Genomic DNA, 14,748 nt, shown 5'->3' with positions numbered 1-14,748 from the left:
GAAAAAGAGACACAACTTTCTCTTGTCTTGGAGCTCCTTTGGAAAGCTCTTGCTGGTTGATGTGCCAACAGTGGTTCCCAAACTTTTTTCATGTGAAGGACACCTCAACTGACACAAATTAGACAACGGAGCCCTGTTTGATAAGATTTCTTCCCAGGGTCCCCCATTCAATAGGACTTTTGCTTTTAGATGTTTTATTACAGAAAGCGTATGAAACCCAGAGCCAAAATAGTCATACATTCTGTCATTCTGTTACTTATGGCTGGAATTCTAGTGAAACATTTAGTGAAAAAATGATTCCCCTTTTTGCTGGGGACCCCCTGGAACCCCCTAAAAGACCCCTGGGGTTCCCTGGAACCCCACGTCGGGAAACACTGCTTTACACAACAAGCAATTATTTATTGTCAGGTATTTCAACCATGAGGAAGTTAAAATTTGAGAGAGCTGCGATTTAACATTTAACAATTCAAACAATATCAACATAAAAGTTTTTATTTTGTATATGTTTATTCCAATCTCTGAAATAAGTCCCAATTAAACAGGGTGGAGACGCCAGCTCATAGGCAACATACTGAAAACAGACTTTCAAATTCCATTTCGCAAGACACATGACTGGAAATGAATCATGACTGTTACTCATTTAAAGAGGCAGTTGTTTTTTAACGTTATGTGCCTTCCATGTAAAAAAAACCCACCTAAAATAAATATTGAGACATCAAAGTGTGCAATTTCCAAGCAAGAATTTGCCAACAAGCAGCCCCCCTCCAACAACAAATGTGCATAAAGGCATACTCTAGACTCAAATAGTTTGCACAGGCTGGCTGAGCTGTGGGACAGGGAATGTTGCTTAAACAACAGCTGGGGAGGGAAACCATCTGAGGCTCATGCTGCTGACCCCCCCCCACTTCCATCACCTGCTAGGGGAGGAATCCGTGATGGGTTTCCGTGGGAAATACCAGACAGGCATCAGACAGCCGAACGACCGAAACATTTCGTACCTCCCATTCTGTTACCAGACCCTGACGTGAACTATACCACCATGTGTACAGTCACACAGGAAGTAAAGGTGTGCTGTACACAGTGACAGTGTGACCTGCTGGTCCGGGAAACAATGGCTAAGTACCAAAGTGCTTTCATGGTAAGAATAGAGGACAGCTGGCGACCTCATCACATGCTGTCTCTGCTCGCGTAAAATATAACTGCTCTGTGGCTGAGCATGCACATACATGCGCTGCCCTGTTCAATATTTTGTTGATTACACAGAAAAGTGTGTCGCCTGTGACAATCAAAACAAAGTTTAATGACACACACACACACACACACACACACACACACACACACACACACACACACACACACACACACACACACACCCATGCGGGGATCATTTACGAAGCACATCATAAGGCACTTTCTGGTGTTTACACGCACAAAAACAAAAACCTGCACACATCTGGTGCTTGGTCCAGTAAGTATCTCTCATACAGGCTTTTGCTTCACATGCAGCATGGATGTGGAATGGTTTAGCTGTGTGCCTGTTAACTAATTAGAAGTGGGTCACTGTGAGCAGAATATTCCATCAATTAGAAAGTCAGCCTGTTGCCCCACAGTATGGAATCTCCAGGCTGCACTGGATTCTGTGGAAGTGTGCTCAGCAGGCCCAGCCCTGATAAGCCATAACTACCACTGATTGGCAAAAGCCAGGCTCAATCTGCTTAAATGCATCCTTCTAAACACTGAAAGGAAAACCGTATGAAAAAGAGGAGGCATAAGTGGTTCAGTCCTATTCCTGAGGAGTGTTGTACTCAGCTCTGACTGGAACCTTTAGCTTGGTACCAGCACATCGCTGCAGTCCTTCAGAGCTCATCGCTCACTGCAGAGCTGAGCTTCTCTCTATACAACGCTACCACGCTAACAATCGCCCCAAAGGAAGCCGCCCACAGATGTGAACACTGATGATGTTGAGTGTTGATGATCTGAGATAAAAACTGTACAGTCGCTCAGTTCTGCATGAGCGATCCTAGGCGAGTGGGAGGGGAAGGCAGAGGGGTGGGGGTGGAAGTGGGGGATTCATTACACCGAGCACTGGCTGGACGGAGGCCGTTCAGAAACACTCGCCAGCACGTATACAGATGCCCTCTGAATGTGTGTTGGAAAGCTCGTGAAACCATAAGATCATTGTTCTCGCTCAAACCAGATCGGGCCGGAATATTTAAGAAATGGCTGTGAGGGAGCTCCGGAGTTCAACTTTGGGGTGGAGTGCGGTGAGTGCAGGGGTTGCAAGTCTGTTTGTATGTTTCCCATCTTGCTCACCATCCACAAAAGGCACACACATATTCTGAGGCCTCCTGTGTGCGCCGTAAACTTTACCCCTGCCGACTAAATGGCTTTTGTTTGAGTGTGTACTGCTGTTGTTTTTTTATTTTCTCAATAAATTATTTGTTGGCTCTTTGCTTTTGTATGCTGAATATTTTAGGAACTGCACATCTGTGCTCTTTGTATTCTTTGGTTCAAGGGTATAACTTTGAGATGTGGCCTTGTTTTCTATATGTGAGCAAGACGAGGCGTGGACTGCAACTAATCAAGAACCTACTCTAGCCCCTGAAGAACGAGGTACAGTTGTGTCTTAAATGTAAAATCTGTCACGTTGGTGCTCCCTGGCAACACGGCTCCACCATGATCATTCCAAGTTGTTTTTAAGTTTCAATCAAGATTCCATACAGTAAGGATTTTCTGTCAAGCAGGTAGGTGCAACCAGCTTATCGGCTGATATTTTATTTGATATATCGGTATCAGGGCTGGGCGAAAATCAGATATCACAATATTCTTGACCAAATACCTTGACATCGATATTGCGGCGATATTCTAGGGTTGACAACTGGTGCTTTAACAAAATATCTTCACACTTAGATTTTAGATAAATAATCATCCGTAATGTGGACATAATGTTTAAGTGGGGAAAAGGCAAATAATAGAACAGCTAGAACAGTCTGGTTAAGTTCAGAAAAGTACATCACTTTCTAAGACAATATCTAGTCTCATATCACGATATCGATATAATATCGATATATTGCCCAGCCCTAATCAGTATACTTAAAAACATATTTAAACATTAAAGTCTATTTATAGCAGGTGTTGGTCACTGATACTGCGTTTGTGAAAAAAGCCTTTTGTGGCTCCAGAGGGAATTTGATAAATCGTCAGTCAGTAGTCAAGTTGCATTGTGGGCAATGTAAGTGCCAGGTTTTGAAAAGGGAGAAAATTTAGGTGAAATCTCTGGTTATTCTGCATTCATTTTCAACACAGCAAGGATAGTTTTAAGTCTCGGAAAATCCCACATAGAGTAATAATGCTCTGTGATTATTATGGCTCTGTGAAGAATCTCCACATTACCTTTCAAGCTCTGATAATGACCATTGTATAAATACAGTATATTAATCTGACTTTGGAAGTGGAGCAGTCTTGTGAAAGGAAATGGTAGAGTAGATAACATGGTCATTTTGGGAATGACTCCGCTCTCTTACAGGATATGATGAGAAACTGACAATTTAGTTTAATTACAATCTTAATGGCAAACGATTCAGGAAATCCCTGGACACAGATGGGCTGTGGAATATTCACTGGCTCATCCTCTATTTCCATGTCATTTCTTTGCCTTTCTTGATTTCCATTACTCAGGTCAACACAGAGAACAGTATTTGAAGTACATTTAAAATACTTTGCTCCTCTAAGTGCTGCTGTTTGATGTCATTGGTTCACTCCATGAAGGTTTTGTAGCTAAAAATTATAGGACAGTCACAACTTAATACTTAAGTCTCTGATCAGCTTTAAGGCTTCGGCTTGGCCATTTTGAGTGACCTGTCACAATGATGACAAATGCCTGACAAACCACTGAGTCATGGTGAAATCCACCCAAATCGCTTTCTCCTCTTTCGCCTCTGTTCCTTTCAACGACACAGAAACCAGGCAGAGCCATATGTCATGCAAAGCCCCCTCTATTGGAGCTCAGACAGGGGCCAGCAGCCACGTTACAAACTCGTCACCTATGTCTGGCATCCTGACAAATATCTGAGGCACTTACTTAGCCCAAGTATGCCCTCACACACATGTGGCAACAGTGCTGAGCACGCTGAGCTTCTCCTCTAGCATGACTCACAGCAAAGCCTAAAAAGCATAGACGATCTTTCTTGCGATCTTTTCTGACAGAATCAAGAAATTCCATTAATGCCCCTAGATATCAACCATTTCAACTCTCTTTAAGTATTTATTCCTGTGACATCCGACAACCCTTTGAACGAGCACAGTTCTTCACGCAGCTCATGAGGGAGTGTTTTAGTAGAAGCAGAGGAAGAGCACTCAGCTGGAGGTCTTCACGATCATCTTGTTGTTTGGACTTTTTCACCATTTGACCTAAAAGCCAGTGGTGTAAGCGATCAATACCATTCAGATCAATGGATTACCCTCTACCAAAAGATATTTTGGCAAGCTCTAAAACAGTGCTATCAATTCCAGTTCAATCTCAACATATTTACCACTGAGTAGCCCGGAAGGGGTAGCCCTGACACCATATGGCCAGATGGTCTGGTTACAATCTGCCAACTCTTTCTGTCCAGTCAGCTGAATGCACACTGTACTTCTGTGGTGCTGGTGGGCTTTCTCCAGCTCAGCTTTTGATCATAGCTACAATACAGCTTTTGGAATTAGCACAAAAAAATATTACTTGTATTGTCCGTCTACTCTCAGTTACTAGTTTAAAGGAGTATTTTGATATTTTGGGAGGCTTCAGGAAATTAAAGCTCCTGGTCGAGAAATAGTCCATCAAATCACCCCAAGTAAAATGGAGAATTTTTGCACGGATTAAACAAACGAGATATAACATGTTAATTAAGTAAGTGCTATTTTCTTGCCTTCAACTGAGCCAGTTGTTGTAGCTGTGTCCTTCCGTTTCCAGTCTTTGTGCTAAGATAAGCTAATCAGTTGCTGGTTGTAGCTTCATTTATAACAGACTCTGCAATAGGGCTGGGCGATAAAACAACTTTGAAACAGGATTTTCAGGTCAATAATGATGATAAGCTTTGGACATATTTCCCCGATAACACAACTGCCAGAGTCTGGCTTTTCGCCTTGGATGCTGGGCATGCCCACTGCCTACTGTGAGCGTTTGAGTTGCCGGTATTGTGTGGAAGTGTGTTCCCCCGTCGAATAGTGTGTCCCTCCTGGTAAAATGCGTAGCGCAACCATCCATAGTTATGGTTAGAGATAAGGTTGGTTCAGGTTTAGGTAGGGGGAAACACATATTGACGAGGGAAAAGTGTTCAACGGCAAGAGCGAAGCCGAGGGCAACAAAAGTGATGGTGGACGTGGACATGAACTCACGTTATCCTCTCAAGCTGAAGACATGGTTTCTTCTGGCTCCAGTCAGTATGCACTTAGAATGGGCAGTATTATCAAAAAATTATATTGTGATAAATATCGATATGGATCAAAATGGGAAAATATATCACGATCACATTTTTTGCCATATCGCCCAGCCCTACTCTTTTTTTCCCCCAAAATGTTAAACTATTCCTTTAATAGAACACAATATATCTTTTGGTCAAATAGAAAAAGCTTCCTGAGCTCTTGAGAGTAATGTCTTGTGACTTGTCACAACTAGTCAAAGTGACATTTGAATTCCATTAGGGTTGGAAATACTCACATATATCAGATTCCAGAGCAGGCTGAGGCCATTGCAGCAAACTCGTTCAAACCCAAATCTAACCTGTGATTTCTTTTCAAAGTCAGCGGTGTCCTATATTAGTTTAAGCTGAACTATTTTGAGATGGTGTTAAGAATAAGATAAGTTATTGTTCCACAGTGTGAAAAATATTGCTTGGGCCAACCCCCATGCTGCTGCCATTACCATTACAAACAACATACATACAGACATGATGTTACTGAACAAACAACACAGCAAGGTCAGGTCAATAAGTTACACTAATCCCTAAGTAAAAAAAAAAGTGAATAATTTAATAGTAGTAAAACCAAGAGATCATCCCAGTCCGTCTTCACCTAGACATTCATTTATGCAGATGATGCTGAGCTTCTATCTCATAGTACCTCAGTAGAGAATGCCTCACTGAACTGTAGAAGCAAAAAGACAACATAGGAAACAAGTAACATTCAATTGACAGAGAATTCCACTGCATCACCGTTATCACACACACACACGCTGCACGATATGAGGAAAATATGCGATATGTGATAACGTCCAATATCGCGATAATAATAATACTTACGATTAATAAACAGATATTAAAGTGCCCTTATTTCAACAATAAAACGGAAATGATATCCAACATTCTTTTATTTAGCTTGAATTAAATTTAAATTGAACATTGAATTGTATATAAAAGGCACCACTAAAAAAAAGGAATGACAGTGAAATTTTAAAGTGCCATTTTTTTTTATATTTTCTTTCGCTATTTGTGGCATTCTTTCGCGATGTGTTTATCGGCAGTTGATATTGCGATGACGATAAAAAAAACTATATACTGTGCAGCCCTAACACACACACACACACACACACACACACACACACACACACACACACACACACACACCCTAATCATCACTAATAACTAATTTGGATGAGCACCAAGAGTTCTGTGTCATGTCTGAGCCTAAGCACTCTCTGCAGACTGGCCAGCCAAGTATGGAGCTACTGAGCCCCTCTTTTAAGAGATGAAGACTGAGCTCAATCTTTGACTAAGAAAATGTTTAGTTTGTCCTTTTCAATTAGAAGCGATAGATTAGACTTGATGGTCCTCCCTGAGCTCCATTCGGTGCGTGCCGAGTCTGAAAACGCCATGCTCCAAATAAATAATTTCCTAATTTTATTTATTTTTAAGTTATGAGCATCAAGGTCTAGGTCTCGCTCACTCACCAAGCCTCATCTATCACTGCTGTGCTGTTTTGAACCCATTTTGCTCTTCCTCCCAGAGGATGCCAGTAACTCACATAAGTCCTCTATCTGACATTTAGTGTCTCCGGCTGGATTTACTACTAACCATTCGCATGACCTCCTGTCAAACAGCCTGCGTTCAAACACGGACACCACTTGCATGTGCCTAAAATTATTTAAGAAACTAGATGTTACATGCTTATCATTTTTTATAGCCATGTCAGACAGGTGCATCACCCCCCCCCCTACTGCCTCCACAGCAGCATGTTCCAGGCCTGACATGAACCTGGAGGGCGTGGTGGATGGAGGTGTGGAAACCTCCTAATTACAGGCTGTCGTATTTAAGAAAAGGGAAAGCGCTTCAAGCTCAAGTGCTCCTAGTTACTGTAACCAAGGTAGGTGTTGTGGTAATAATAACTAGTGGTAAACCAGGGACTTTTGCAGCACTGCTATCGATCACAGGTACAGCTCCTCAGATGAGATCTCCACATGCTGCAGCTTTTCTGTTATCGCCCTACAAAAAAAAATGAAGTGGACATTTCTGAAACTGGAAACCAAAAACCAAACTATCATGTTCCAAGGTGATGACACAGAGCAGAAAACTCTGCACTCACAATAGCCAAAAGTCATTCTTCAGCTTCCTCAACCTATACATATATATATATTGTAGGGCTGTGCAATTAATCGAAATTTAATCGTGATCATGATTTCGGCTCCCCATGATCACAAAAACAGAATTGAGAAAAACATGTATTTAGCTCATTCCGTTTTGCAAGTAAACTCTTATTTTCTCGTGTTCTGATTGAAAAAAAAATCAAGTTTTAATAGGAAAAGTATTACTTTTTTTTTTACTTTTGATTTATTTAACTTTTTCCACTTGTTTTTTTTTTAAGTTCAATAATTGCAACATCTTTCCAGAAGTCAACGAGTATCCATCCATCTTCGTCCGCTTATCCGGTGTCGGGTCGCGGGGGGAGCAGCTCCAGCAGGGGACCCCAAACTTCCCTTTCCCGAGCAACATTAACCAGCTCCGACTGGGGGATCCCGAGGCGTTCCCAGGCCAGGTTGGAGATATAATCCCTCCACCTAGTCCTGGGTCTTCCCCGAGGCCTCCTCCCAGCTGGACGTGCCTGGAACACCTCCCTAGGGAGGCGCCCAGGGGGCATCCTTACCAGATGCCCGAACCACCTCAACTGGCTCCTTTCGACGCAAAGGAGCAGCGGCTCTCTCCGAGCTCCTCACGGATGACTGAGCTTCTCACCCCATCTCTAAGGGAGACGCCAGCCACCCTCCTGAGGAAACCCATTTCGCCGCTTGTACCCTGGATCTCGTTCTTTCGGTCATGACCCAGCCTTCATGACCATAGGTGAGGGTAGGAACGAAAACTGACCGGTAGATCGAGAGCTTTGCCTTCTGGCTCAGCTCTCTTTTCGTCTAACGGTGCGATAGATTGAATGCAATACCGCACCCGTTGCGCCGATTCTCCGACCAATCTCCCGCTCCATTGTCCCCTCACTCGCGAACAAAACCCCAAGGTACTTGAACTCCTTCACTTGGGGTAAGGACTCATTCCCTACCTGGAGAAGGCATTCCATCGGTTTCCTGCTGAGAACCATGGCCTCCGATTTAGAGGTGCTGATTCTCATCCCAACCGCTTCACACTCGGTTGCGAACCGATCCAGTGAGTGCTGAAGGTCGCAGGCCGATGATGCCATCAGGACCACATCATCTGCAAAGAGCAGCGATGAGATCCCCAGCCCACCAAACTGCAACCCCTCCCCACCCCGACTACGCCTCGATATCCTGTCCATAAATATTACAACGAGTAATCGTGTTAAATTATCGTGATTTCAATATTGACCGAAATAATCGTGATTATATTGTTTTCCATAATTGAGCAGCCCTAACATATTGTATATTAATGTTTAAATATGCTTTATGTATGCACTATCAAGCAAGGCAAATTCCAAGTGCTACTTACCTAGCAATAAAAAAAATTTTCTGATTCTGCTTCTATACTGAGAGGCCGGACATTATGTAGTCCACCTACATAATGGTGGAAAGCTGGGGTCTCCAAGGTAACACACAGTTGTGTTTGTGATCACCCAAAAGCTCCCCGCCCAATATCTTGTTATTATCATGGCCATGGGTCATCGGTCCAATTCCATTTCACTGGTTCTTCAATATAATCCAGACAATGAGATTTACAAAAAGCGGATAAAAAAAAGAAAAAAAGACGCCAGATCTAATTTCTGACAAACGGGTCAAAAAGATTGTGCAGTCATATTTCCTCTTACCAAGAAATGCCTTTAAAGTCGTAAATTTCTTTTCATTACTGAAGTTCTGTCAACTCCCAGGAAGGTTAAAAGCCTGCCTGCTGTTTCAAAATGCAGCAGCAAAGCTTTTAGCCAGGCATTGGCTGCCTTTAGAGTTGATTTTAATATTTTAGTTTGATATTAGGACTCACCTGGGTCTGGTTCCTGCCACCATTAGTCCTTTAAAATCCCTATGTGGCTTGACACCATCAGGATGAGCTTGTAATGTTGTTCAATGTAGCTGTTGTTATCGTTCACGTTTAAATAAAAAAAAAAGTGTCCTGGAACTGAAAAGAAACAGAACAAGCTGAGGGCGCTGTTTGAGATATTGTACAGCTACTGTATCTGCATTTTAATGCTGGGCCCAATGGTTTGGAATCAACTGTGATCAAACACCTGAGGTTGTGAGATGACTCTGCCTTGTGGCTATTTTTAGATCAGTAATTGCCCTTTTGTTACAGCCTGGTAAACAAAAGATGAATCCGGAGCGATTATCTGGTTATGACTCTCAGCAGGAGCACAGCCTCCAGCTTGTTCCTCTCCGAGCGACAGCGGCTCAGCCACATGTAGTTCATTGCCTCCACCATGTCAATTAATGAAACCCCTAATTATTTCACTAAGCTGACAGCATCCCAATGTTTGATCGATGGCGGTTGCTTTTGACCTATTGATGTGGTCGGTCAGTATCCAGAAAACTGCTATGGCGCTTCCTCCCTGCAGGCCACTCTGTGACCACAGATAGAGATCATTAAACAGGAAAGCTCTGTTGTGCTGCCCTGAGCTCGGGCAGCCAGTGCAGAGGCATCTTGGGAGATTATCGTGCTGATCTAAAGTAGCCTAAACATCGAACGTAATGTCTTGTCAAAACAAACAACCACTTTTAGTCCTTTCGGGAGGAGAATCATTTCCAAAAGCTCATTATCCTAGACAGGACGACGGTTCACTTCTTTTTCTCATGAATCCCTCTCTTGTCCCAAACCTCTGATAGTGAATCTGTTTATCTGCAAACCCTTATAAGAAACCTTCCTGCTCCACACCGAGACCTGTGTGATATTTTCACACAGAGTTTTTGGCCAGTGTGTACCGCCCGGAGGCTATGACCCACGGTTCTTTTCACATGGTTGTCTTATTGACATTTGAAGCACGCACATGCCGATGCCATTTCTGGAACGTGAGCGCGCCAGTGTTCGCCTTTCAACCTCGGCATCTGCTGTAGCTTACTGCGAGGGACACAAAACAAATCATAAAAAAATCATAAAAGCACGAGAAGGTGCTGAACGCTTCTCTGTGTCTTGTTAAAATGGATTTCTGTCTCAGGAGACGTATCTATCGTCACACCCAGCTTGTTTTCTGAACGCCTTCAACTAGCAACAGTGCTGAGCTTTTCTTCACAACTCCCCCCTTTCTGCTCTGACCTCAGCCAAGTCATCAACAGGGGTCCCTTTTATCTCTTAGGAAAACAGGTGGTTATGATTGTTAGTCAGTGCACATACGATGAGGAGGTTTCTGCCTCCATGTGTTTCCTATTTGGAATGCTGCATTTGCAGGTTTGGCAGGGACGCAGCAGATATTTCAGGGTTACGCCTGCAACGCTGTTCAAAACACCGCCACCCACTCCTGCTCAGCTGTTTCAGGTCATTCCACAGTAAGGGCCATGTGCCCCCTATGACTTTATTCCATGGAGGGACTGTTGTTGCACAGATATCCACATGGATGACTAAAAAATGAGATTACAAAAGGGTGTGATTTTGTAGAAAATAATAACACAACTCTCAGTTAGGCAATAAGCGCAAACAAGCCCAGGGTAACTGTAGAATTCCTTCCTGCTGGGCTGAGAGCAACATGACAACTATGATAAATGTGTTGCGCCACAGACACCTCTCACTTTAGGGGGCGTCTGGAGAGAACAACTCTGACTTGTAACAAACAAATGCTCAGCAGCAAGGGACTCCTTTCGGTTTGTCTGTCCCTGTTTTACTCTGCCATTTACGGTCTCTGCAGTAAAATGTCAGACTGTATGTGACTTGCCCACAGGGGCCGTGCATGCCATTCAGAAAGTGCTCCAAACATTTGCTCACAAGCTTTGGGTGGGTAGGGAAACATCTGACAACATGCAGCTCCTAGGGGAGCCACTATCCATAGTTATCCTGGGGCCCGCCATGCCACAAACGGCTACGCCACACATGCAAAACAATGAGAGCAGTGCCGACACTTGGCTCTAATATACACAAATGTTTGAACGTCACGCGGTGAGCACCCCAGTTATGTTGGGGTTAGCGGATGTTCAAAGCTCTCTGAGTGATGCATAACTTATCAGCAGAGAACAACAACAAATCTAGCGGACAGCTTTCTGCCTTATCTTATCCATTCGGATAAATAATTGGATTAGGCTGACAGCCATGAGTGAACACAAAGATAAGGTCAAGTCATACACATGCCAATTGTCCAGGAAGAGAAATCAATTTCAACACTTTTTTCCCCAGGTATGAATTGTGAATTACCAGGTTTTCACAATTAGACTTTTGTTAAGTTAATGATAAAGTTTTCTGTTGTTGAGCCACATAATTACACAAATACAGGTGTTTCATACGAGAAAGCAGTGATCTCAAAGTTTATATTAGCTCTGTACTAATCCACTTGGAGCATCGTCCAAGCTCCCACATATCTTGGCCACGCGCTTGGCAGGAGGGTTCTAGCAGATGTCCTCTTTAAGTGCGTACCACTTTCTTTGGAATATTTTTAGTGTAATGGCTCAGGTGAAGCCAACAATGGAAAATGTCAATGCATTCCATTAGATCAGATTGGAAAGTCTGCTGTAAGCATGTGTACTTAAAATAACAATGGCCCTCGTCTTTGGCTCTGCTGACAGATGACTGGGCTGATATTTGCACTCTGTGTTCAGCCGAACTGGCTGGGATTGCTTGGCCATTAAAATGATGGCTACCAAAAAAAAAAAAAAAAACAATGCTGTGAATTAAAAATAACAAGCACATACTCACAGAAAACAACACAGAGTGTGAGCTACAGAACAAGAAGCAAAGCAAATGGCACACTGCTTCCTCTGAATTTCTTACTCGCAGTGTGGAACATCAAATAACTGAATTTGGAGCATAGCTTTACCTAAATACAAGACAAATTCCAATTACAGTCAGTGCCTATTAGTTTCAGCACTAAGTAGTAATTCATAACACAGCTTGTGACCAGCTTTAGTTAGCCAGATTTGTCCCGTTTCTAGAGACAGTGGCGATGCTGGCTGGGAGCCAGTCGGCCACATGGCTAAGCCCTGTCCAGGCAAGACAAAAGAAATTCTTAAATCTTCACCAGCTCACTGCCCCCCCCCTCCCTCAATGCCATGTCACACATTTACTCAGGGGAACATCATTAAGAGTACTGACTTTGAAATGTATCGCTTGATAAAAATAATAAGCACGCAGCCTCAAGGTGTGTCAAGAGAGCCAGATAGTATAGGCCTACAGCAACAGATTTCAAACAAGCTCCGCTGCTTTTCCTGATTAAAGCAGAGAATAAGCCAATTGACACACGTGAGAGATCACAGGAGGTTCCTGTGCCTGTACTTCTCTTTGATCAGTATCTCCTGTCCTCTCACACCTTGATCTACCCAGTGGAAACAAGAGAAAATCAACACATTTCAGACTAAAAGGTTGTGGCAAAAATGATTACCAAAAGCACAGCTATTTACATGCACACACAGGGAAAGAGTACTCAGTTTGTTAATGCATTTGTAACATTTAGTTTTAAGTCAAATGTTTTTTTTTTCAAAAACATTTGTTACACTTAAAATAAAACAAAATGTCTACTTAAATTTCAAAGCAAGGCCAAACCAACAATACCCCCTGCCCTAATTAAATTAAAACGTTTCCCTAAAGGCTTCAGACCATTAAATATATGGCCAGACATGTAGGGTTGTCATTATCAGGGATGTCATGAAGGGTGAGTCGCTCCATTTCATGAACCATTTCATTCTTTTCAACCTGAAGCAAATCTATCTAAATAAATTAACAGTAGGGTATTTAATCTATAGCTTTACGTGCTCCCGAATTTTTTTAATAAACTACAGTTGAGAGTCTTTGACAGGCTCGGAGGAAAGAGCAGAGAGGAGTAAAACCATCTTGATTTAAAAATAAATAAATCGCTACACTAGGTTACATAGCACAGCAACAAGTGGCCCATTGCTTTTCTATAACAAATATGACGAGTGTGAATAAAACCGGCGGAGTAAAAATATTTGATTCTTACATATTATATTGCATCTAGTTAACTAATGATTACACTGCGTTATTCACCAAATATCGTCCAATACGTAACGTTACGCAACTTAATGTTAAAATCCGGGATTTTTTGGGGGGGGCTCGTGTGTGTTAAAATGAACTAGGCTACTACGATCCATGGTATCCCGTACCAGCTATCTGATAGACAGAGGTTATCGGGTCTTTATAGTGGGGCTACTGAAACGAATTGATTTTCCGACGGCTGTTTGTGTTTACCAGCTCGGCTCTGGTGCTGTTTGAAAGGGTCCAGCAGCAGCAGCAGCAGCAGCGGGGGAGGAGGAGGAGGAGGAGGGGGTAGAGGACACTCACTGGCCTGGCTGGCTAGGCTGGCTCCTCCCGCGGACAGCCTGCTTTATTCCGCCGCAGGAAAAACCGTTATCTCGCATCACTACTTTCGACATCTCTGCAATAACCGCGGCTCCAAACCCACGTTAAATAGTTAACAGCAACTGCCTTAATTCATATTTAATAGACAAAAACAAAGTCCTTCTCGAAACTTGATAGGTTGAAACTTTTTCAGAGTGAGGACAAACGTGGTGCCCCGGTGACCAGACTCCGAACACGCCGCTAATTGAACAGATGCGAGAGCTGAACACTTAGGCTCGGTTAGTCCCGCTATCTGCTTTATCGTGTGGCTACATTCAGACACTTTGTTATTTCACACACAGCCACACCACCCCGACTAAAACTGATGGATTTGAGAAACAATATCTGCTTTAAAACCATCGCTCGAGCCGTTACATTTGCCAGTCAGTTTGACAGTAAATTGTATCAAAAATGGCGACTATATTTTTTTCATTTCCTTAACAGAATTATTAACTATGTTTCGGCTACTTCGCGTCGGAGAGACTGCTCTTGCTGTCAGTCTGGCTTGAGTTTAACGTTAGTTGCGTCCAGATAGGGTTACTTCTGAGGCAGAAGCTACTGTCTAGTTTATGCCGGACGCTGGTGTGAAATCCCGACCAAACACATGCAGAAATAAACAGCATATGACGGCCACTTTCCTCGAAGACAACATGGGAAAAATAACAGGCAGTTTGCGATGATTTTTGTACTTACAGTGAGTTGAGAGGAGAGTCAGGAGGCAAGCCAGACGTGTTTTCGCCATCTTGGAGTCGATGCAATGCTCGCTTTGACTGGCCGTACATGCGCAAAGTAGCCTAAAGAGCTTTGGTGTGGATGGAGAGAGGGAGAGAGACAT

The 14,748-nt window shown here is 43.0% G+C and overlaps 1 protein-coding gene across 1 annotated transcript in view; it reads right to left on the bottom strand.

The window, feature by feature from the left end:
- jam3b (junctional adhesion molecule 3b) overlaps nucleotides 1–14,748 on the bottom strand; it is a 45,020-nt gene extending 30,272 nt beyond the window's left edge. The window contains exon 1 of the mRNA XM_028595843.1: nucleotides 14,607–14,748. Coding sequence (XP_028451644.1) covers nucleotides 14,607–14,748 — 142 coding nt within the window. The remainder of the gene's footprint in view (nucleotides 1–14,606) is intronic.

This window comes from Perca flavescens, chromosome 13, assembly GCF_004354835.1.
Source record: "Perca flavescens isolate YP-PL-M2 chromosome 13, PFLA_1.0, whole genome shotgun sequence".
Taxonomy (NCBI): domain Eukaryota; kingdom Metazoa; phylum Chordata; class Actinopteri; order Perciformes; family Percidae; genus Perca; species Perca flavescens.
This window is presented reverse-complemented; position numbering and strand designations above follow the sequence as displayed.